This window comes from Phodopus roborovskii, unplaced genomic scaffold (genome assembly GCF_943737965.1).
Source record: "Phodopus roborovskii unplaced genomic scaffold, PHOROB, whole genome shotgun sequence".
Classification (NCBI taxonomy): domain Eukaryota; kingdom Metazoa; phylum Chordata; class Mammalia; order Rodentia; family Cricetidae; genus Phodopus; species Phodopus roborovskii.
Window position 1 is genome coordinate 8,566,315 of NW_026126515.1, and position 24,033 is coordinate 8,590,347.

Sequence of the window (24,033 nt, forward strand, 5' to 3'; positions counted from 1 at the left end):
GCCTTTTAGCCTTGCTTTTGAAACTTTCTACCAGATTAAATGTGACTCTGAGGATAATGAGCGCGTTCGTTCATTCATTAATTCTCCCTGTCATTCATTGTCGACAATGGCTACTTCACTCCGAGCTTCCCCACCCCTCTGAACTGTCAATAAAGGAGTCCTGCTGCACCCACTCCTGTTCCCACATTGCTCCCACATTGCCATGAAACTGATATCTTTCCTGATTTTGACCAATTTCATTGAGGCACAGTTTACATATAACAAAATATAACCATTTCTAGGGGATGGAGAGATGAGCTTACCAGCACCCACAACTATTGATTCCCTCCACCCCCTCCCCACCAGACATAATCTCATTATGTAGCATTTTGCTGTCCTCGAACTCTCAGAGACCCACCTACAGGTTCTGCATCTCTAGTGCTGGGATTAAAGGCAGAGGCCTCTCTCTACGCCTGGGTCTACACTGGTTTGAGGATAGTCACCATAAACTCATATGTTTGAACAGCTGGTCCTCCAACTGGTAGACCTGTTGGGGAAGAATTAGGAGGTGTGGCTTGTTGGAGGAGGCGTGTCACTTCTGGAGAACTTGGAGGTTTCAAAAGACTCAAGGCACTTCTGAGTGTGCTCCCTGCTTCCTGGCTTGTGGATTGGGGTGTGGTCTCAGCAGCTGCTCCAGCTCCAGGTATGGTTGTGCCATTTGCCCTGATGGTGAATGACTCCTATCCCTCTGAAACTGTAAGCCCCAAATAGACTCTTCTATAAGTTGAGTTTGCTCACGGTGTTTTATCACAGCAACGGAAAAGTAACTAATCCAGCCACCGTCTGGAAGTCCAGTTTTAGGGACTCTGACACCCACTTCCAATGGGCTTCCAATGGGCACTAGGCATGAACATGGTGCACAGACATATATGCAGGCAAACAGGTACATATCCATTTTAACTGTACAGCTCAGTGAGTTTTAAGAAATGTATAGATTCATGTGGGCCAATGAGATGGCCCAGCTGGTCAAGGCACTTGCTGTCAACCACTTGAGTTCCATCCCTGTAATTCAGGGAGTGGAAGGAGGGAACCAACTCCCACACCTACCCATGTGTGCAACATGCATGTGTGTTGCAGCCATACTAAGCAGATACTTTTAGAAAATGTGTGTATTTATGTTACCATCATAGCTAAGACTAGAGCCTTTTTTTGTTTGTTTTTGTTTTTGTTTTATCCAGACAGGGTTTCTCTGTAGCTTTGGAGCCTGTTTCTGTAGATCAGGCTGGCCTCAAACTCACAGGCATCCACCTGCCTCGGCCTCCTGAGTGCTGGGATTAGAGACATGCACTACCAATGCCCATTGACTAGAGCTTCTTATGAGTGATTTCTTTATCTGTGCTTTATGAAGAAAAAAGGTGTATGAGAATTTGGGGGGGGGGACACAGAAAGTCATGAGTAATCCTGCGCTGCTCTTCCCATGATCCCATGAGTCTTTGTCTTTGAGCTCTATTGTTACATCTGTAGTTATCAACAGTAAAGCAAAGTGACTCTTGGCTACTGGAATGCAAATTCTGTCCTATCTCATAGAAGTTCAATTGATGTCTACCTGAGGTATGGAAGAAACCAGTTCTACCTTCATATACACATTTATTTCTAATACTTCTTATCGTAAATTTCTGTTCTTCCATATCTTATTTTCTCATTGCTGAGTTAGACTTTCTGCATTTATTTTTTATTTCTCTAAGAAAATCATGATTTTCATGTTTTTTTTTGTTTTGTTTTGGTTTTTTTTTTTTTTTTTTTTTGTTTGTTTGAAGATGATCTTTTTTTTAACAATCTCTCTGTATAGTCACCATCCCATAATCTTGGCTCCTGGCAACAGCTGATGCTACTGTGCCCCTATTTGCCTTTTTCTAGAACTTATCAACAAAATTGTATGGATGTATTCTCTTGGGTAGGCTTCCTTCAGCATGTGTTCTGTTCTGAGCGACACATTTAATAGATATTGTTCCTTTACATTGCTGGGTAGTACATGTTACTATCATTTGGGTACATTGCATTAACACAATGTTTTGTGAGTTGTTTTCAGTTTGGGGCTGTTATGAATAAAGCAGCTATGAGTGTTCAAGTTCTGTGTGGCCATGTTTTACTTTTTTCTTGGGTAAATAAACACCCAAGTAAAGCAGCCATCTTGTTTCTCAGATGCTAGCTGCCAGCAACCTAAGAGAGCCCCAGTTACGCCACATCTATGCCCACTGAATATTACAATTCTTCTAATTTTAGTCATTCTGTGTGCATGGGGTTATCTTACTGTTTTCATTTAAACTTCTTTTTTTTAATGGGATACTATCTTTTTAGTTGTTTAAATGCTGGGAGTACAGACATGTGCCACCACACCCCTTGCCAGACTTTTTGGACAAGTGTTTGGTCAAATATTCTTGTTTTATTTTATAAGCTGGGCAGTTGTGGCACACGCCTGAAATCCCAGCACTATGGAGACAGAAGTAGGTAGATCTCTGAGTGTGAGGCCAGCCTCTACAAAGTGAGTTCCAGAACACACAGAGAAACCCTGACTAGAAAAACAAAAACAAAAATAAAATTTGAAGCCCCCAAACTAACTTTATGTGTGTGGGTATTTTGCCTGCACATATGTCTGAGTGCCACATGCACTGGGTCCCTTGGAACTGGAGTCACAGTTACGTGCTGCCATGAGGGTGTTGGGTATTGGACATGGGTCCTCCAGAACAGCTAATGCTCTTAACCATTCCAGCCCATTTTTAGTGAATTCGTTGATTTTAAGAGAAATTCTTTGCGTGTATATTTGGTGTGCATGTGTATGTGAAGCTGCTCTTCACTTTATTTACCGAGGCAGGGTCTCTCTCTGAACATAGAGCTCACAGGTTTATTTAGTCTAGCTAGCTAGTACTGGCGGGTGCTGTGGACCTGAGCTTGGGCACTCATACTTGAGTGGCAAGTGCTTTATCCACTGAACTACTCCTCTAGTCCTGTGCTGCACCACCACTGACCAGCAGCAATTGTATTTTCTTCACTGAAGTACTTTGGATATTTTGTTGAAGCTGGGCGATAGTGGCACATGCCTTTAATCCCAGCACTAGGGAGACAGGTAGATCTTTGAGTTTGAGGCCAGCCTGGTCTACAGAGCAAGTTCTAGGGCTACACAGTAACCCTGTTTCAAAAATAAAAACAACAAAAGACCCCAAAAACAAAGAAAGGAAGAAAAAAATGAAGGAAAAAAAAATCAAATGATCACATTACACATGAGTCTGTTTCTGGACTCTGCTGAATTTAGTGATCTATAGGCACCTTAAAGCCAAGAATATACCTACTATGCTAAAGAAAGACTTCAGGCAATGTATGCCATTTTTCAAAATTGTAGACGATTCTTATGTCTTCTGTATTTCCATGCACGTTTTATCAACTTGTCAGTGTTCACAAAAAGCATGCCATCTTTATCAGCTCTGCAAATTTTTCTGGCCAGCAAGAAGGCTCAGTTGGTAAAGGCATTTTGAAACCAAACCTGATATTACTGAGTTCAGTCGACAGGACCCCACATGGTAGAGGCATGGACTTCTACAAATTGCCCTCTGATCACATGCGAACTAGCATGTTCACACAGAGACATGCTCGCCCCCACCCCAATAAATGTGAAAGAACAAAATGAAAAACGTTTCACTGGTTTCCTCACAGCTAAAGCAAACACCTCCCCAGACCCCAACCTGCAAAGACAGCATAACCATCCTCGCCTCTCCAGCCTTGCGCAGTGCCTCCCTCCCCCCAAACTCGCAATCATCTTCGGGCCTCTGCCTCTTCACTGAGGTCTTTTACTGAAACCTGTCATGTTTTCCATATCCTCACCAAGTTTTCTCTGCTACCCTGTTCTTTCTTCCTTTTTTTTTTTGAGACAGGGTTTCTCTGTGTAACAGCCCTAGCTATTTTGGAACTCACTCTGTAGACCAGGCTGGCTTTGAAGTCAGAGATCTGCCTGCCTCTGCCTCCCGAGTGCTGGGATAAAGAGCCGTACACCACCACTGCCCAGCTGTTACCCACTTCTATTATCCCCTTTGGGTTTTCTGTGCAAGCCCTTAGCACAGAAATGGGATGTTCACACACTTGTCTACATCTATCTTTTCATTGCTGTTGCTGGCAGTGCCCAGTACACTTGCTAGCATTGATGTTAATACCTAAGATTTATTGACTGAATGAATGAAGGCAGGTAGGTGTCTATTTCTGAATATTTTATTAGGGCAAAACAATATTTGTGGGATGATTCATCTCAAGTAGGTCCCCTTTAATTCTTAACATGCACTCTGAAAATTGACACCCTCCACAACCTACTATGTATAGCTTCACAGTCATCCGATATAAAATGAAATTTTAAAAAATCATCATCTGGCAAGAAGACAGAAGGCTACATAAGGGTGACATTTGTAAGACATTACCAAAACTAAAAAAGAATCCCACATTCCCAGGTGATAAGAACATTGCAGCAATGGCAAGGGTTAGACCACAGTACACCATGCACATTCCAGTATACAGGCCAGTGGGGAAACGTGGCTCAACAGGACCACCCTAATTCAGCTCTCCCACAGACACCTGCTCTCCTCTTTCCCCCCATCCCTTATTGTTAGCTGCCTTTGTACAGAGAGGGATCAAGACTGAGGGCATGCAGGCTGAACTCACAGGAAAGGCTTCTGTGCCCTGTGAAGGAAGACCCAATAAGGAAGGTCTCAACTCCAACCACTGGGCAAACTAATCCTGCGATACAACGTTAGGGGGAAGGTAAGTCACTACTCCACCTCAATTGGAAGGCCAACACCAAACAGTCAGGATTTGCACAAGAAACCTTGGGTTGGCTGGAGTTCACTTGCACAAGGGAAGAGCTCAGACACTTAGCAGCACATCCGGGTACTGCTTTTGCAGGCACCTTTCATTCCGCTTCCCACAACTGCTCCAAAACCAGAGCTTTAGGTATCGCTACATTAAAAACAGTAAGTGCAGGGTAAGAGCCTTGGCATTCTTCAGGGTCAGTTTATTACAATCCATTACACCAGAAATAGTAACAATTTAAGGCCATACCATAGTAAACAAAATCTTGCCCACAGCTCCCCTACCCCCAAAGCTGCTCCTAAGGGTGAACTGTGAATGTTCAACCTTCAGACTCAGCAAAGATGAAAATGGTCATTTTCATTAAGGGCTTAAGTTGGCTCCTTGTGTTTCCTTCCTAGAAACAGTCCAGTATACAGCAAAAAAAAAAGCTGCTTGGAAACAGAAGTCACTGAAAACTGCAAAAGGAAGAATAGCATTTTGTAGGCAGGACGAGGGAAGGGATTGCTGGCAGGCCCTAGCTTTTCTCTGAGCCCTGAGTTGGCTATCTGGCTGGATACAGCAGCTGGCTAGGAGCCCAAGCACACATTTCATGTGGGTAAAGCAGAGGGGAGAAGGACATGCTTTGCTCCACATGGAAGGTATTTTGATTGACCGGCTTAATGGATTAAGATGCCTGCTGGGCACTGAGCTTACAGGTACAGCTCATCCATAGGTTCTGGAACTGGGGGTGGGGGCTATAGACTCTTTGATAAACTGCCAAGCATAATCTTGATGTCCACAAACCTCTCCTTTCATAGCCCCAGGCTAAAGTTATTTTACCTGTAAGAAACACCCCATAGCTCCCGGTCATCACAGGCACAGGGCAATCAGAGAGAAAAAGAACTATTCTTCCCATTTATCTAACCCACTTGAAGCAAAGTGCCAGGAACACCCAGGTATGTCTTACTTACAACAGTGTCCTTGGCATTCAGTCTAGCAATCCACTGTTTTCTTTTCTTTTTTTGAGACTCTTACCCTGTAGCCCAGGTTAATCCAGAATTCTAGAAGTTCCTCTTGCTTCTGTCCCCTAAGTATTGGGATTACAGGTATGCACCACATCTGACCCATAGCAATCACTTACATAGGAGAACAAGTTGGTATTCTTTTCTAGGGGGTTTTGTAAAAAATACTACAATTAGGCAGATTCACCAATTTGGGAAATATAATCGGTAAGAGATATCATTTTCCCTTTATCCAAAGAGTCGGAAAATCAGCTGTTAATCTGCTTTTTTGCAAATTATAGTATACACCCAGACAGTCATGGAGACTCAGACATGGATGCCCAGCCAATCACTGAAGTGCATGGTTGTGCATGCAAGAAGCAGGCTGTCTACACTACAGCTCCCCAAACCCTGCACTAGCATGCATGTCTTCTCTGGACATAGAATTCCAATCACCAAGAAGACAGAGAGAGGACGAGTGAAGGACCAGAGGCGATCGCTATGAAGATGCTCTACCCTTTGACCTACAAGAGGGTGTGGGACAGAAGTGAGGCCGGAGGACTCAAGGAAGAAGCCAATTTTGAAACCCTGCCTGGACCATAAGAGTTGAAGAGCACGATGAAGGACTGAAGAGAGCTGGATGCCTTAGACAGGATGCTATAGAGGGGAGATGCTCACTGCCTTGCCCCTTGGGCCATGTCTCGTGCATGATTTTGATGAGGTTCTGGTGCCTGGTGTGACCTGTGAAGTGAGTCTAACAAACATGAAATGAATAAGGACAATGATAATAAAAAGCACAATGCAAAGTGCTAGGATGAGTTGTGCCTTGCAGACCAATCAGCAGTCAGGTTTGGTGGTGATGGCTGACATATATATGTTTGAGTCTCTTTAAGATCCAGACTTCTACTCATACTCAATAATATACCCTTGTATTGCCCCAAAATTTGGATAATGATCTATGACATGGGTATGCCCATGATTTCTACTACAGAGTTACAAGTAACCAGTCACATATGATGTGCATACATCATTTTGTCCTCTAGGAAGTAGATCACAGGAGTTTTGTCTCTTCAAAATAAACTTGTAACTTAATTACATTTAGCCTGAAATAAACTTTGCATCAATCAAGAGATGTGTGTGTGTGTGTATATATATATATATATATACACACACACACATACATACATATATACACATACATACATATATATATGTATGTATGTATGTATACAAAATGCCCACCAATAACACTTTAGTTTGAAGTGACTTTATGTAAGCTGAAAGCCTAGAAGGCATGTTCATCACTTAGGTACTTTTGTAAGTCCTGTGTCTACATCATTAAATAGTAACAAAACTTGGTATTCCAGTGGGATTCTACAGGGGTAAAGTGAGCAAGATGTTTTACGGAATCTTTTTTTTTTTTTTTTTTTTTTTAAATAAATAAATGTAGTTGTCTCTTTCTGTGGTTATTTTATTTATCATTTTCTTTTTTTCTCTTTAGAGACAGGTTTCATTATGCAGCTCCGGCTGTCCTCAAGCTCACAGAGCTCCACCTGCTTCTGCCTCCCTAGTACTGGGATTAAAGGTGTGCATCACCACTGCCTGGCTCCATTTCTATTCTTTAAAAAAGGCACATATGACTTAGACCATCTTAAGGGTTGAACAGATGTCAAGAGGACCAAAGATGACTTAGATCCAGGCCACGAGAACAGAACTTCACAAACTACATTGCTTCTGTCTTCTAGTCCATGCACTGCAGCTGATAGTGAGGTCCACAGGAGAATTTGGTTGGGGCATCTTTACCAATAAAAATACTTTTAAAGAACAACACACGAAATACACTTTTATACAGGTCTTTCCACTCTATTCTCAATCCTTCCCTATAACACTAGATCACCACTAAAAGACAGATTCATTTTCAGGACACTAAAGCCAAAAGTTCTCTTCAATTAAGCTTTGGTCAAAAGAAAAAAGTAATTTAGATGGTGTTCTTCAGATGTGTTCTTTGGTCAAGCAGTGCAAAGCTCTGGATGAAGTCCCTGACATAGTGGTGACAGACAAATAGAGGCTATTCCAGTTTAGGAAAGAGGTATTTGATCAGAAATTCCTCAAAGGAAAAAAAATATACAACGGAAGCACGAGAGAAGCCAGCCCCAGAGGCTGGGTTAAAATCGTCTCAGGACATTTAAAAGTAGAAGAACTGGTATTTGGAAGAGCACTGTTCAAGTGGGTCAGCATCTACAAGGAAAACTTATACCACTAATGGTGAAGTGGAACATGGGCAAAGGATTGACCAACACTTTCCTTTACCAAGTCAAATCCTAATCTGGACCCAGAACCAGCCAGAGGCTGCCATAGCTCAGGAGGTGGGAAGCACTAGGGTTAGACTGTGGGAAGAGCCCAAACTCAGGACACATCTTCAGTCTGTGAGCATAGGAAGAAGAAATAGCCGATAATGAATAAGTTAGTAGGTGATCAGAACAACAACAACAACAAAGAGTAAGAGCAGTCTAGGGAGGTCCTTGGCCGGGGGAGTCACATAATAAACATCTTGGCATTGTTAACATTTAAGACGAAAGATACAATGCTTTGGTTGATTAACTTGACTGGTTAAATAAGGGTTGGGGGGGAGGGGGGAGGGCTCGGCGCAACCTCTGAGACCAGGACAGGAAGTCAGCAGAAGGCACTTGCTCCCTAAGGAGAGGGCCAGTGAGTCTCAAGGATGGAGAGCCAGGGCCAGGGTAAGTCTTGATGGATCCAAGCCCAGGAAGTGGCTGGAGTAGGGAATGCCTGTGTGGTAAGCCACAGGCAAGGGTCAGCGTGATTTCACAAATAGAATAGTTATAAAATAAAACATTTTTTAATGGACAAAGTAATCATTTATATTTATATATATATATATATTATATAAAGGTGAGACTTAGCAAACAATGGAAGAATGTGAAGCAGTTTTTGTTTTTTACTATTTACAAAATGCCATTTGGAGTGGAGGTGGCCACCTTCAGTAGCTTCAGAAATGTCTTTCACATGAGGTGGTCACTGAAGTGTGGTTCTGGAACTGGCTCAGAAAGGCCACACACTGTCCTGAGAGGGAGTTCCCTCCTCTAGGGAGCACCAAAAAGGCTCAGTCTTCTGTCTCCTCATAGGTAGTCTCATCGAAGGGCCTGTCCAACAGAGGCACCAGCCGACGGCGTGAGTACTTCAGCTGCAGTAGGTCCCCAACTTCATCTATCTCTTTTAAAGCCTAAAATACACAAAACAGCAGTCAGCCAGGACGAGCAGGATGCAACCATGCCCAACACTTTGCTGGGCCGAAACGACATTGGCAAGGTCATCTTGCTGGGACTCAGTAATTCAGGTCTGTAGGAAAGACTGTAGAGTAGCACCTGAACAAGAGCTCAGGCCTGGTCATCAAGACAGGCCCAGAGCATGTAAGCATGCACAAAAAGGCTGCATTTCTCTTCTGTGCAATGGGCTCAGGAGGAAAGGGAAGAGGCTGCCTGTCAGGGTTAGATCTATAACTCTGTATGAAAATGCACACCTTGGGTCAGTAAGTAGCTCAGCAGGGAAAGGCACTTTCCACAAAGCCTCACGACCTGAGATCAATCCCTACATAACTTGCACTTTGGCCTCCCTATGCAAGTCATGGCCTGTCTGAACCCACACCCATACTCAAAAGCACAATAATTAAAATTATAAAAAATATTGTAAAAGAAAATGTGCATTTTAGAACTGTTTACCAGCATAAAGGTGAGTTTGCCTGTTCTTTATTCCAATATGTGAAAAATATAAACAGTAAGAGCTGAACTTCACTGTGCTATCATAACACTGGAACCTCTGAGGTCAGGCTTAACTGAAAACTCCATACAGACAGTTAACCACCCTGAACTTCAGATGGGAGAAACCATTAGCCATTCATTTATTTCATGAAAGAGGATTTATACATTTAAAACAAAGGTGTACACGACTTAGAACACAGAGGAAAGGATATTTATGAGCCCTGACTCTAGGAGCACCTAATATTTTTTTCATCAGTGTAAAGAGGAAAGTGGTTAGAAACAGGAAGTGAGCAGAAACAAACTCACAGTGCCCAAGGCGATAAAAGAGTTTTGTTCCCATATCTAGTATTTCACACAAAGTTTTTGACTATGTTTGTTTGTTATTTATGTGATGTGGAATGTCAATAAACTTCCCAAGCTGATCTCCAGCTCCTGAGCTCAAGTAACCCTTCTGGGCATCCAGGACTATGGGCATATGCCACCACTCACAGCCCCAGACAAGTTTTGTCTACATAAAAAACAAATTTGTAATAGAAACTGCTGGCCCTTAAATGAGGTTGTTTGGTTAGATTAGGAGCAAAGAACCATTATATGGCACCGTTTGTTAGCAAATAATTACAGTGATCTCAAGCTCAAGGCACGAGATGAGCTTCTAAGAGAAAAATACATCCAATACAGGCTGAGTAAGCAGGCTGCCCTCCCACAGCAGATGCCATTATTCTTCCCATTATGTGGAAAGATGACTTTATCATGGTACAACTTTACTGATTGTACAGTTTCTTTTTCTTCTTTTACTGACTGTACAGTTTCCTTCTTCCTCCTCCTCCTTCTTCTCTTTCTTCTTCTTCACTGATTGTACAGTTTCCTTCTCCTCCTCCTACTTTACTGATTGTACAGTTTCCTTCTTCTTTTTTTTTTTTATAGACTGTGTAGCCCTGACTGTCTTGGTACTGGCTTTGTAGACAAGGCTGGCCTCTATTTCCCAATTAACACTCACTATGTTTATTTTTAGTATTTAATTCTATGAAACAAACAAGATAAAATGACTAAAAAGCTTTAGTCAGGTGTGGTGGCTCATTCCTAGAATTCCTATTCTTGGAGACACAGCGGAAAACAGGCTCAAAGCCAGACAGGGCTACATGTAAGACACTGTCTCAAAAACATTAAAAGCATTTCATGCTTTCAAGACAAAGTAGATGGCAAAGTCCAGTGAGCTCTTTGAGTGGGTCTTCTGAAAGAATTGACCTCTCCAGTAATCAACACATAGTTGGCAACAGAATCTGCTTCGGCATTTGATGTGGGTGGGATGCCCTTCTGTACACTGCAAATATGTGTTGCTTTTATTGGTTGATGAAGCTATCTTAGCCTATAATAAGGCAGAATATAGCTAGGCGGGAAATCCAAACAGATAGAGAAAGAAAGCAGAGACAAAGGAGACACCATGTAGCCACCAAAGGAGAAAGCTGTCTGAGCATTACCGGTAAGTCACAGCCTTATGGTGATACACAAATAAAAAGAAATGGGTTAATTTAAATGTGAGAACTAGTTACTGTGCCTGAGCCATTGGCCAAACATTGGCCAACTTTAAGCCAGGCAGCGGTGATGCACACCTTTAATCCCAGCACTGGGGAGGCAGAGGCAGGTGGAACTCTGTGAGTTTGAGGCCAGTCTTGTCTACAGAGTGAATTTGAGGAAAGGCTCCAAAACTACAGAGAAATCTTGTCTCAAAAACCAAAACCAAACCAAAGCAAAACAAAATCTTAGGTGCCCAAGAACATGAAGTGATTAACAATCTGATACACAGCCCCTTTTAGTAAGGTACCATAATGACTGCAAGGTACTTACCGTATCAAGTATTTCTTTGGTATGAGCTGCTGACAGGCAAAATCTGGCTCTGGACTCAATGATTGGGGTAGCAGGAAATCCCACCACAACCACACCAATGTTTCGTTTCAGCATCTCCCGCCCAAAGGCGCTATAAAAGAAAAACAGAAAATGAAATCAAGAAATGTAGCTAGGCATGGTGGCTCACACCTTTAATAGGCAGAGGTGAGAGGCTCTAAGTTCCAGGGCAGCCTGGTCTACAGAACTAGTTCTAGAACAGCCTAGGCTACACAGAGAAATTCTGCCTCAAAAACCAAAACAATAACAAGAAACTAAGAAGTGTAAATAGCAGCCAGTACAAGTTCTTGTTGGCCTCATTACCGACCTCCTGCCCCACCTCCCTAAGCAGGGTTACTCTTTTGACGAGGCTGACCTCAAACTCATAGAGATTCGACTGCCTCTGCCGCTTGAGTGCTGGGATTAACGGTATATACACCATCACCACCTGACTGCTGGTCTGATTTTTGATGACATAAGCACAAACACTTAAAACAGACAGTTCTAAAAATTCTGTTTTTTCAGTCCTTTGATAGTTATTCCTTCACAAAGGTGGAAGAATGTAACTGGCAAGGAGCAATTGCCATAAACGTTTGCTTTAGATGATAGCCTGTCCCTGAAACCTAACTGTGGTTAAGAATCCAAAATAAATCAGTGTTAAAAAAATTCAGTTCTCAAAACAATGAGCTTTGAGACTATGAGGACAGAGAACCTGCTGTTAACAGGGACATCTCTGTTGCTGCCAGAGTGGCTGACTGGAATTGGCCATCTAAACCAGGAATTTCTTTTTCTTCCTTTCTTCCTTTCTTCCTTCCTTCCTTCCTTCCTTCTTTAAGGTTTATTTATTTATTTATTATGTATAAAGTGTTCTGTTTGCATGTATGTCTATATGCCAGAAGAGGGAGAGATATCTCATTACAAATGGTTTAGAGCTGCCATGTGATTGCTGGGAATTGAACTCAGGACCTCTGGAAGAGCAGCCAGTGCTCTTAATCACTGAGCCATCTCTCCAGCCTCCTTATATTCCCCCCCCCCCCTTTTAAGAACCTACTTGGGACTAAAGCTGCCTGGAGTACAGGCTGCTCTGAGGCTCCATAGCCAGCAGGTTACCCAAACTCCACAACTCTTGTGCAATAATAATTGACCACTGTCTTGTACCCTTACTCCACATCTGAATCCCCAATAAATAATGAATTCTAACTTGCTTTTGTTTACAAAATTATGCTTTGTGTTTTACAATATTTGGAAATAAGACTTCCAGGGCAAATATGGTGGTGCACACCTCTAATCCCAGCACTGGGAGGTAGAGGCTGGCCAATGTGGTGAGGAAGTTTGATTTATATACAGTGATTCCTAGCCAGCCAGGCTATACAGGAATGCCAACTTCTTCCCTGCTCCAGCCCCAACATATCCTTTTGTTTAATGACAGAGCAATTTGTGACCTTCCACAAAATGTACCCAATTTTGGCTGGCATGTAGAGCATCAAAGGCACCACCGGGGAGTCTTCATTGCCATAGATGATGAATCCCATTTCCTTCAGGCGTCTCCTGAAATACCTGGTGTTCTCAGCCAACTGTTGTACACATTCTTTGCCTTAAAAAAAAAAAAAAAAAAAAAAAAAATACTAAAGAATAGAAGAAAAAGATAGTCATTTTTCCTGTCTCCTTTTTATCTAACCAGGTCTTTTATTTGTTTCGCTTTTTGTTTTTCCAGACAGGGTTTCTCTGTGTAACAGAGACATCCACCTGCCATTACCTCCCAAATGCGGGGATTAAAGGCAAGCACCACCACCACACAACCTGACCAGGCCTTTTATTCTCATTTTCATTTGTGTAGTCCAGGATGTCTTTAACTCTTGGAATTCACATATGCTGGGATTACAGGCATGCGCTACCACACTCTTATCTTCTAACATAAAATAGTTTTGCACAATAACCTATTGGAACATAAAGAAAAATATGCCTTGCTCAGAGGACCTGAGTTCAATTCCCAGGGCCCACATGGCAGCTCACAACTCTCTGTGATCCAAGTGATCTGACACCCTTGCACAGACATACATGTAGGCAAAACACCAATACACATAAAATAAAAACATAAATATGCCTTGCTCTGCATCCTGCTACTTGTCTTTCTAGCTGTTGATAACAAATTTCATTTTATCTTGGTGTTGGGGATCAAACTTAGGATCTCATGCACACTAAGCAAGCACTCTACCTACCACCAAGCCTGCCATAGCCTCAGCCCGACAACAGGTTTTTTGTTTTGTTTTCAAGAAAGGTTTCTCTACATAGCCTTGGCTGTCCTGTAACTCACTCTGTAGACCAGGCTGACCTTGAACTCACAGATCTGCCTGCCTCTGCCTCCTGAGTGCTGGGATTAAAAGTGTGCACCACCACTATCTGGTGTGAATTTGTATTTTAAAAAAAGTTCAAATGACACAGTTTTATAAGTTTATCAACCAATCAAACACACAGATAACTTGAGTTAGAACAGTGACATACCCACCATTCATAGGAAACTATAGATAAGATGAATAAACACAGCCCCAAATTAATATTCTTTATATATAATATTTTCAAGTAGATCAGAGAAAAACACTGAACTTTAGATTGGACTGATCACCCTGAACACTAAGGAACACTAGTTAAGTTATGCAAGTGCCTTACAAAGAACAAGAGCTAATATTAAGTGTGGTATGTATGTATGCATGCATGTATGTATGGTGTTCTGAGAACTGATGAATACATTAGATGAATACATGAATACTAAGAATACATGATATATGAATACTAAGAATTATACATCTTAATTTACCTCAGCATAAACATCTCAATATGGGGCTGGAGAGATGACTCATAGTTAAAAGCAATGACTGCTTTTCCCTGCACCCACATGGCAACTTACAACATCCTCACACAGACATACATACACGCAAAACATCATTAAAATAAAAATAAATTCACTTTTAAAAATCTCAATATAAAAAGATTTCTATTCTACCTTTAAAAAACTTCTACTGATTGACTGTTGTATTGTCTCCCCTTCTCCCATAAGACAGGCTCTCATGTTGTCTTGGAGTTTTTATTGCTATAAAGACATACTATGACCAAGGTTACCCTGATATTTTGAGACAGGATCTCCATGGTGGAATAATCTTTCTGTACACCGTGAAGATGTGTTACTCTCATTGTTTTAATAAAGAGCTAAATAGCCAATAGCTAGGAGAGGTTAGGTGAGACTTCTGGACAAGGAGAGTGCTGGGATGAAGAAGATGGAGTCGCAGGAGACGAAGGAGGAACAAGATTAGCATGCTGTGCTGAAGAAAGGTACTGGGCCACAAGGTAGAGCACAGATAAGAAAGTAGGTCTTTCAGTTGTAAGAACTAGTTAGTAACAACTTAAGCAATCACTTGAGCATTTATAATTAATAATAAGTCTCTGTGTGGTTATTTGGGAACTGGCTGGAGGAACAGAAAACTATGCCTACAGTCTCTCTACAAAGCCCTGGCTGTCTTAGAACTCACTATGTAGATCAGGCTGGCCTCAAATTCAAGGAGATCCACTTGCCTCTGCCTTAAAATTACTGAGGCTAAAGGCATATCATCCCACCTGGCTAAATGAAGTATTTAATTGGGGGCTTGCTTACAGTTCATCACCATGGCAGGGAGTGTGGTGGGTGGCAGGCATGCAGGCATGCTCTTAGAACAGTAGTTGAGCACTTTACAACCTGATTCATAGGCTGCAGGAAGAAAGCCACTGGGCATGGCATGGGCTTTTGAAACAAAGCCCACCCCCAGTGACACACTTCTTCTAACAAGGTTACACCTGCTAGTCCTTCTTAAACAGGTCACCAAATGGGGACTAAGTATGCACGCATAGGCCCTTGAGGGTCAGTTTCCCTCAAACTAGCACACGTATATTCCAGGAATCGGAAAGTGAGTTTTCTTCTTCCATCTCTGGGTTTAGAGCTACGTGCTGCCATGCCTGATTTAGTGCAGTGCTGAGGGTCAACCAAGGGCTTTGTGACTGCAAGGCAGGCATTCGACCAACTGAACTATATCCCAGCCTCATCCTCCACTTTCAGAGGAGATTTCCTCTTCCAGCATTGCCTTACACTGGAACAAAATTTATCTTCCTACTGTGAACAGCGGAAAGCTGGACAAAGTACAGAACACAATGATTTTCAGACACGGGGCAACAGAAGAGTTGGAAGTGTGCTTCTGAGACAGGAAGCAGGGTGAGCCTTCAAGTGCCCCATGCTACTTAGAGTTAAGTTCCAGCATGCTACACAGAGAAGGTGGACCCAGTCCTATCAGCTGAAATCAGAACTGGAGAGGCCAGAGTCTAGGACTTTGTTGGGCAGTACATAGGAATGGAAGGAGGTGTAAAGTGTATCCTTTGGGACCTGATTTGGGATTCTACTGAGCAAGAGCAGATCTGCACATGCATAAGAACCTGCCAGAAGAATCCCTCCTATATAATAAAATGTGTCATCAAATTAAACAACATCACCTAAAATCTGTGCACTTTACTACATGAAATGTCACTGCTATAATAACAGCCAAATACTTGGTAAATCACCTGAAGCTAGATTTGAGGCTAATACTCTGATCTCTCTATTCACAATCGTAATCATAGCCAGCTATTATTCAGTAATTTTCTTTTATAAATTGCAAACAAACAAAACAGAAGTGTCTTGAGTGTCTGTTACGGGGTGGGCTTGGCACTCAGCCTTTGTTGCTGGGGGGGGGGGCTGACAACTGAAGTTTTTTGGCATTGGGTGTTCCAAGAATTTGTAAGACAGGGGAGGGGAAGTGTTATAAAAACAGCACTTGAGACTTAAAGCTTTTGTCCTAAGACAGGAAATGAAAACATACAGGGACCAGCCCTTCCTTTCTTCCCCTTTTCTCTTTCTAAACAATTGTGACACAGATTAGATGATACTGATTATAAAAGTATTTATTTTCTATCTGTCCATCTGTCTACTTCCATTCCCATGACATCTTCCCCAGATATTTTACTACCATGTGTTTCTTCTGCAAATTCTGCTAAGGGAGAGAAGCCTAAGGAAAGCTAGCATAAAGAATTAGTAGCTTAATAGAAAGATGGTTCTGACTGCCTTTTAGGAGACTGATGGAACAGGACAACTGAAAAGATGTGGGTGCAGTAGATTACAAAACTATTCAGCAAAGAGAAGTTCAATGACACTTCTATACTAAGGCACAGAAAAGTCTTTGTGTTCAATGAAAAGGTCAACTGGGGATTTAACAGATTAAAACAAAACTCTAGGTGAACATACAATCTAAGAATAACAAAAGTTCTCCTAAACAGTTTTTGTAGAAGACTATGCTCTCTAGGATAAATGGGCTCTGCAATCTAAATATCAAATATGGTCAATATAATAATGTCTCAGGAATACCAGAATTCAACTGTTTAACTGCTGTATTAAAATGGTAAAAGCTGAGTAGGGTCACCCAGGCAAGGTGTCCATGACTTGACAGTCCTGAACTTACTAAGTAAAGGGCAGGCAAAAAGGGCATTCTTTCCTTGTGCAAGTGTTATCCTCTAACAGTGAGAATTGCTGAGATTCCTGACTTCATTTACTCAGGAAGTCAGTTTCCAAAATTATCTCTTCAAAGCAAGGTCAAAGTGTAGGTCTTGGGGGCTGAACTCAGATCAATAGCCTTGGACAAAGGCACCTTTAGCATATGAGCCATTTTGTAGCTCTTTGGCACAATCTGACTGTGTAACATACAATCACAGCCAACTTTAAATGCATACTTATTTATTTCACTTGCCTGTCACTCTAACAATTTATAAGCCAAATTCATGGATTTTACTCTCAATTTTGCTACCTGTCTACTGCTGAGTGCAACCATTTTGACTCTGTCTCTCCCCCTCTCTCTAATAAGACAATTGCCTTTACAAATGTGAATATTCAGGATGGCAAGCAGACGACCTGCTATTCTGAAGACTACTCATTACCAATACCAAGATGGGCTGGGACCTGCTGTCTGGAACAGAAAGATAACTGTGTTAATGTATCTTTAAAATCCAAGGGCCAAGAAATGGAGAAACAGCTAACTTGGTACACAGTGCTTTCTGTGCAAGCATGAAGTATCTATCACCAGTACCATGGCACAAATAAACACAAATTCCACACCATTAAGGGGTTCACAAGCCTATAACCCCAATGCTAATGCTAAGGGGGCAAAAACAGAATAATCCTATCCTTGGAGCTTTCTGGCTTGGTAGTCTAGTTGAACTGGTAAGATTCAATGAGAGACACCATGTCTCAAAAAACAAGATGGAGAACCAGGAATGTAGCTCAGTGGTAGAGCACTTGTTTAGCATGTGTGAGACCTTGAGTTCAATTCATAGTGCCATTGGAAAGAAGTGGGGGAGGCTACTGAGATGGATCAGTGGGTAAAGAGCTTGCTGCACAAGCATGAGCACCTGGGGTAGTACATATCTTCACCCCAGCACTCCTACAGTGAGAAGCAGAGCCAGGAGAGTCCCTAAAAGCTCACAAGCAGGTAATCAGGCACACACAGCGGGAGACCCTGTCTGAAACAAGGTAGAAGGCAAGGCCTGACACCTGTACTTCCATAGAAACACACAATTAACAAGAATAGCAGCAAGAAAAGGGCAGAAACTACTGAGGAAGACAGCAGACACAACTTCTGAGCTCCTTAAGCACAAAAGTACACAGCTGCATGAACACATGCATGCATATTTTCCCTTTTACACACAAATACACACAATAAATCCCAAGTCAGCATGTCATGGTATACCATGATCCTAATTTTAGCACTTGGGAGGCAGAGGACTGCCATGAATTTAAGGCTAGCCTGGGCTACAGAATGTTTTTGTTGGGCATCAGGATCATTCACTATCCTGATGTGCATGTTGGTACACTTTGTGCTGTCTAACCTTTCTACCACTTATCTTGTATATTTATAATAGCCAGGATTCTAGGGGCTAGGATATAAACAAAATTTACACAGGATGCACAGGCTCTGGGTTCAACCCAACAATACAGAAAACTAGCTAAAATTTGGATTTTTCTAATTAATGACAATAAAAGATTAACAAAATAATGAACCCCTTAAAGGTGTAAAATTTGTGTTTATTTGTGCAAATATGAAGGTGGTTTCTTATGTTCTAATTAAAGCTCCGATTTTGAAATATTCTTTGTATGTTCACATTCATGTAGCAATAAGACTTGAAATGACATATAAGGATAAACTGTCATAGCCACAGGGATTTAAACATGTCATGATGCTGAAAGAAGTGTTTAGCACTGTTTCTGCATTGCATGTGCACAGGGCCTCTGACATTACCCAGTAGAGGCCTGGCTTGTTTATTATGCCTTGGTTTCATTCCCATTATTGCATAGAGAGATATAGTAACCCATTATTGTTCCTTGTTGGTTGTTTTACAAGTTTGTAAAGAGTTGTTTGCCAGTGAGAGTTGCTTCTCTTTCCACCATGTGGGTCCTATGGGTTGACTCACATTGTCACACTTATTGACACACACAGTTTTCTTATCACCTCCTTTCTGCTTCCCCTTGCAAATACCCCCAAGTTCCATCATACCCATTTGAAAATCAAACACTTATCAGAAATAATACTAAATCTTAAAGCTCATTTAAATGGTTTTTGATTACAAAGAAGTGGTAAGAAAACTCTGTTCCACTGGGCGTGCAGAACAAATCTGTAATTCTAGTACTCAGGAGACTGAGGCATACTCATACATAGTTAAATTCAAAGTGAACCTGGGATACATAACAAGCTCTTATCTTTAAACCAAGACCAACACCCCCTCCAAAAATATACCACAAACAAAAACTCTATCCATATCCAATAGAAAATGAGCCAAGTACTCCTTTCATCCTTGATCAACCACAACAAAACAAACAAAACACTGATTTTCAAATCATGCATGGTGGCACATTCCTTTAAATGTAAGCACTCCAGAGGCAGAAGCAGGAGGATCTCTGAGAGTTGAGGCCCAGCCCTGTCCTCATAGCTAGTTCCAGGACAGCCAGGGCTGTGTAGAGATCCTGTGCCAACAAACAAACACATACCCCAACTCTTTAGACATCTAAGGATGAGACCCTATCATTGATGAGGTATTGATAGGAAGGAAACACTGAAAGGTACATGTTGCTTATGAACAAACACAACACAACACAACAACAACAACACACACACACTAATTGTGGCAAAATCTAGAACAACAAAAACAAATATGTGGCCATACTCTGATTACATTCCTACAAGAATATGTGTGTGAGAGAGGGTATGTTAAAAACTGAAGGCAAACCTAACAACAACAAAAACTTGAAAACAGGCAAAAACAAAACAAACAACCCCCCCAACAACAAAAAACCCACTAAAATCACTTCTGTAGTAATGGCAAACATTTGATGTTTGTTTGTATAAGTACTACCCATCTTATGAATCTCGTTATCAGGCTGACGTTCACTTCCATGTCACCAGAAATATATAGAGACTCAACTTTAAGGAACTTCTATTCCATATTTTTCATATTTAGATGCTACTTTAGCTATGAACTGTATAGAACAGGTATAAAACCTCACAAACCTTCTGGGTCAGCAGATTCTACACACTGCAAAAGTACCCACACAAGGTGCACAAAGAGCCCCATTAGTGTCTAGGAAGGGAGTAAGTGTTGGGAAAGCAAGACAGTGAACACAACTCAGACTGAAATTCACATCAGCACATCTAAAAATACTGTAAAGCAGCAACTGGAGTGGAGAAGGGGTAGGTGAGGATAGAACACGGAAAGGGAAAAAAATTGAATGAGGCTTTAAAAAAACCAAATTGTATTGGTAACTGAAATCTGTTCTGCTGGTTTTCTAACTAACTCAGTAAAAGATGGAAACTCTTATGTCAAAACCCTATGAAAGACAAAACCAAAAGAAATATTAACTAAAATACAAGATAAACTGTAACATTTCCCTTAAATTCTTATAAATGGCACCAGGAAAACAAAACAAAACACTTTGTTAGTCACTTAAGAAAAGGAGACAAATGCACCTTCAACAGGCTTCTAATAAACTAAGATATTGTATGCCTTGGTGAAGCATCATATAAAGGGGATATCTGTAAAGGCTTCCAGAAAACAAGAGTGAGCAGTTTTGTTAATGCTGGAGTAAAGGAGTGGGAACCAGGTTCATCAAACTCTGAGCCCCTATTTTGCTAGACTGGCAACCAAGCTTCAAAGTGCCCAGTTAGGGCCACTGCCAGACTAAAGGACATCAAAGCAGCCAGACCTGCCTCTCCATGCCCTGGGAGCCAGTTCCAAAGGAGCCCCTTGGCTTTCTATCTCCTTGTAAGAATGAGCACAGGCCAGTAAATTCCTCCCACAAGCAGCGTTTATCACCCCCTCCCTTGTAGCGGCTTAATCCTTTAATTCGTTTCAATGCCAAAAAATAGGATTTCCTGAGGACTGCCACAGGATGTGCAACAAGCAGCAGGGGCAAGGGCTTAACGTTGTTGATTCAATATAATCAAAAGTTTAGCAGAATGGTTGCTAATACACAGTCAGTAACACAGGGCCTTGAACAAAAGGAAGAAAAGAAGCCAAGAGCTTTTGAAAAAATAAAGAACAAAATTTTAAAGGGTGCCAACTCATTCAGGATTGAGTCCCCCTCCCCTCCCCTCCTCTCCCTTTGACTCAGAATTTTTAGCTAGCATGTCAGACAAGCATTCTATCACTCAGTTACATCCCTAGTCCAGGACAGACAGTCATAATTTGTCTAAAGGCTATTCTATCCCCTGACGGAGCTGGAACATAGATATCACAGCTACTTTAGACAGAACCAAAGGGATGAGGAATTCTAATGTACAGTATGGTTGGGTATCCACCTCCAGATCCAAAGAGCAGCAAATAAGGGCAATTACTGGAAAAGGCCTGCTTGGTTTTAAAACAGTAATTTCAGAATCAGACAGCAAAGCAGTAAGTTAATTTACAAACTGATAAATAATGAACATTAAGGAAACATTTATTGGCTAAGGCTATTTGTATATTATTTACTAAAGACTTTGGGATTTTGAATTAACAAGCTACAAAAATATGAGTTGTCAAAATGGGGGGAGGGGGAACAAAAAATAAATTCCAAGCAACACCCCCAATTCTGACCTCGAGTCGGAAGCCTCAATTCTCCCCTCCCCTAGCTGATTTCTAACTCCCCACCCCTGGTGTCAGTGTGCCAGGGTCCTAAGCAGTTAGGTGTCTGAAAATGATGAAAAGCGGCAGCTTATCAAACATCTCACTTCTTGGCTTCTAGTATCTTCTTCTTGTTTACAGCAACAGGTAGATTTAGTTTTGGTTCTCTCTGATGTAAACAAGCTTTAAAATCTAAATAAATAACAAAATGCTAGTTTGCCTTCTGATTGAGGTGTTCTTTAAAACACTAGGAGCCTGGTGTCAATAATTATCAGTGGTTTGAATAGAATACACTAGATTCCTTTTTGTGGCGGATGAGGAGATGGGATGCCACCTAGTTCAGGCCAGCCTTGAATTTCCAATCCTCCTGTGATTACAGGCATGCACTTGGTTTAGAAACCTTATTTTTAACAGACTCCACAGCAACGATGCTAAAGCCAGGCTCACATTGGAGGTACAGGGGATGCTCTAGTACTGGTTTTTATGCTTTCCTGAATATGAACAAGGTCAGGCACTACCATGTTTAGATGCCTCTGATTTAAGTTCTAAGAGTTTACTTCTGTGAGGTTCCTCAGACAATGATGAAGACTCTCTCCTTGCATTGACGTCAAACTCTTCCAAGACTTTCCTGACCAAGTCATACATTAGATTCCCCTGTCTTTGAGGAATCCAGATTGATTGAGACAATCCTGCAAATTGTATGAGAGAAAATCTGAAGATGGTATCTTATTGCCGCCCTGCCTGCCTTCAGCAAAGATTCTGGAGTCAGAACTGAACTCAATTGCTCTTACGTAGTGCAAAATTTCATTGTAGCTAGCAATCTTGGTACCTATGGTCCCTCTTGAATAAAACTGCTTTACTTACCATATTAAAGAAACATTATGGGGGTGGGGAGAGAGAAAGCTCAGGGGCAGAGGGCTGGCTTACTATGTGTAAGACCCTGGGCTGGAGGGGAAAAAAAACCAAAAAAACGTTTTTTTAAAGTAAAAGCATCATAGATAGGCTTTCTTCTTTAACATTGCATTACTCTGTGAAAGTAGGTGACAGAAATATACAAATCAAACATGTAGATAACCAAAAAGTCCACAGGAAGCACCTTAACACAAAACCAATCCTTTGGTATATTCTCAGCTCTTGTTGGGGAGCTGTCAGACGATAACTGGCCCCTCTATCTTGTTACTGGCTTATACTTATTAAGTAGTTGTGCAGCAACAGACTCAAAATCGACGGACTGCTGTGACCAACTCTTCTAGACAAAACCCTCAGAAACAATTCTGGGGTAAAGAAGCAATGCCAGTCGTGTTGTGGTGTGCAAAGTTAGAGATCACCATAGTCTAAGCCACAGAGGCCACAAATCCAGAATGGCGAGAAGAGTAATGTCTCACCTGAAATAAACACAAAAATTGTACAGGAAAATCTTTAAAAATAAATCCTACTATAAAATAAAGCAACCGAAAAACGTAAAATAGAATCAAGGAAATCTATCTACTTTAATCCTTGAAAATTTAAGAGCTTAGACTCACCATAGCATGCAACCACATCTCCAAATGAGGAGCCTCTGGTTCAGGGTTCCTTTCCCACCCCAAGGGAACCTAAATGCCTTTCTTAGGTTTTCTACTAAGAATAATGTTCCATTTAATGGCCAACTGTACATCTGTTCAAAGCCTGGCTTCCAGCCTGATGCCTGTGGGCATCTTAATAGCCAGCTTCAAACTAACTGCAACAAGAAATAAAAACAAGCTTCTTGTTGAAAAAACAAAACAACAACAACAACAACAACAACAACAAAAAACCCACAACTTTTATTTGCATTTGGATTTTGAAAAAAGAGAGCACATACAGACCACATCCCTGCAAAAACTCTGGAGTGTCTCAACTGCTTCTGAGCAGTAAAGAGCTTGCTGAGTTACAAAGAGTCAGGCAGCCAAATGCTCCAGTGGCTATCATTTGTCAGGCTGACCATTCACTAGGAAATTCAAGTGTTTTGTGGAAAATTAACTGAACAAAATAAGAAAATTAGAAATAGGCCATAGGACAGCCTGCTTTAATAAAACACTATCATCAAAAGTAGAAGCAGATGGACTGAGGAAACGAGATACAGAAAGAACCTGCCTCACATACGAGCTCAAGTTTCCCCACCTGTAAAGTGGTCCTAATGCTCACTGATTTTAAAAAGCTTAAGCCATTGGTTAAAAGGCCTTTTGTGTTAGACAATGAAGCAATTAATTTACAAAAGGAATTTTTTCTTTCATTTATAGTAATTTACAAGAGGCTCCACAAGGGAAAAAACTCAAGACTTAAATTTGATTAAGCATGTTAGATCTGAGTTTGCATCACATAACTAACTTGTACTGAGTTGTAGGTACTTA

The 24,033-nt window shown here is 41.4% G+C and overlaps 1 protein-coding gene across 1 annotated transcript in view; it reads right to left on the reverse strand.

Moving 5' to 3' along the window:
* Positions 1–4,251: 4,251 nt before the first annotated feature.
* Sptlc2 (serine palmitoyltransferase long chain base subunit 2) overlaps positions 4,252–24,033 on the reverse strand; it is a 69,544-nt gene continuing 49,762 nt past the window's right edge. The window contains exons 10-12 of the mRNA XM_051196112.1: positions 12,926–13,061; positions 11,432–11,561; positions 4,252–9,051 (exon numbers count right to left, since the gene is read on the reverse strand). Of these exons, the coding sequence (XP_051052069.1) occupies positions 8,932–9,051; positions 11,432–11,561; positions 12,926–13,061 (386 nt within the window). The 3' untranslated portion in view covers positions 4,252–8,931. The remainder of the gene's footprint in view (positions 9,052–11,431; positions 11,562–12,925; positions 13,062–24,033) is intronic.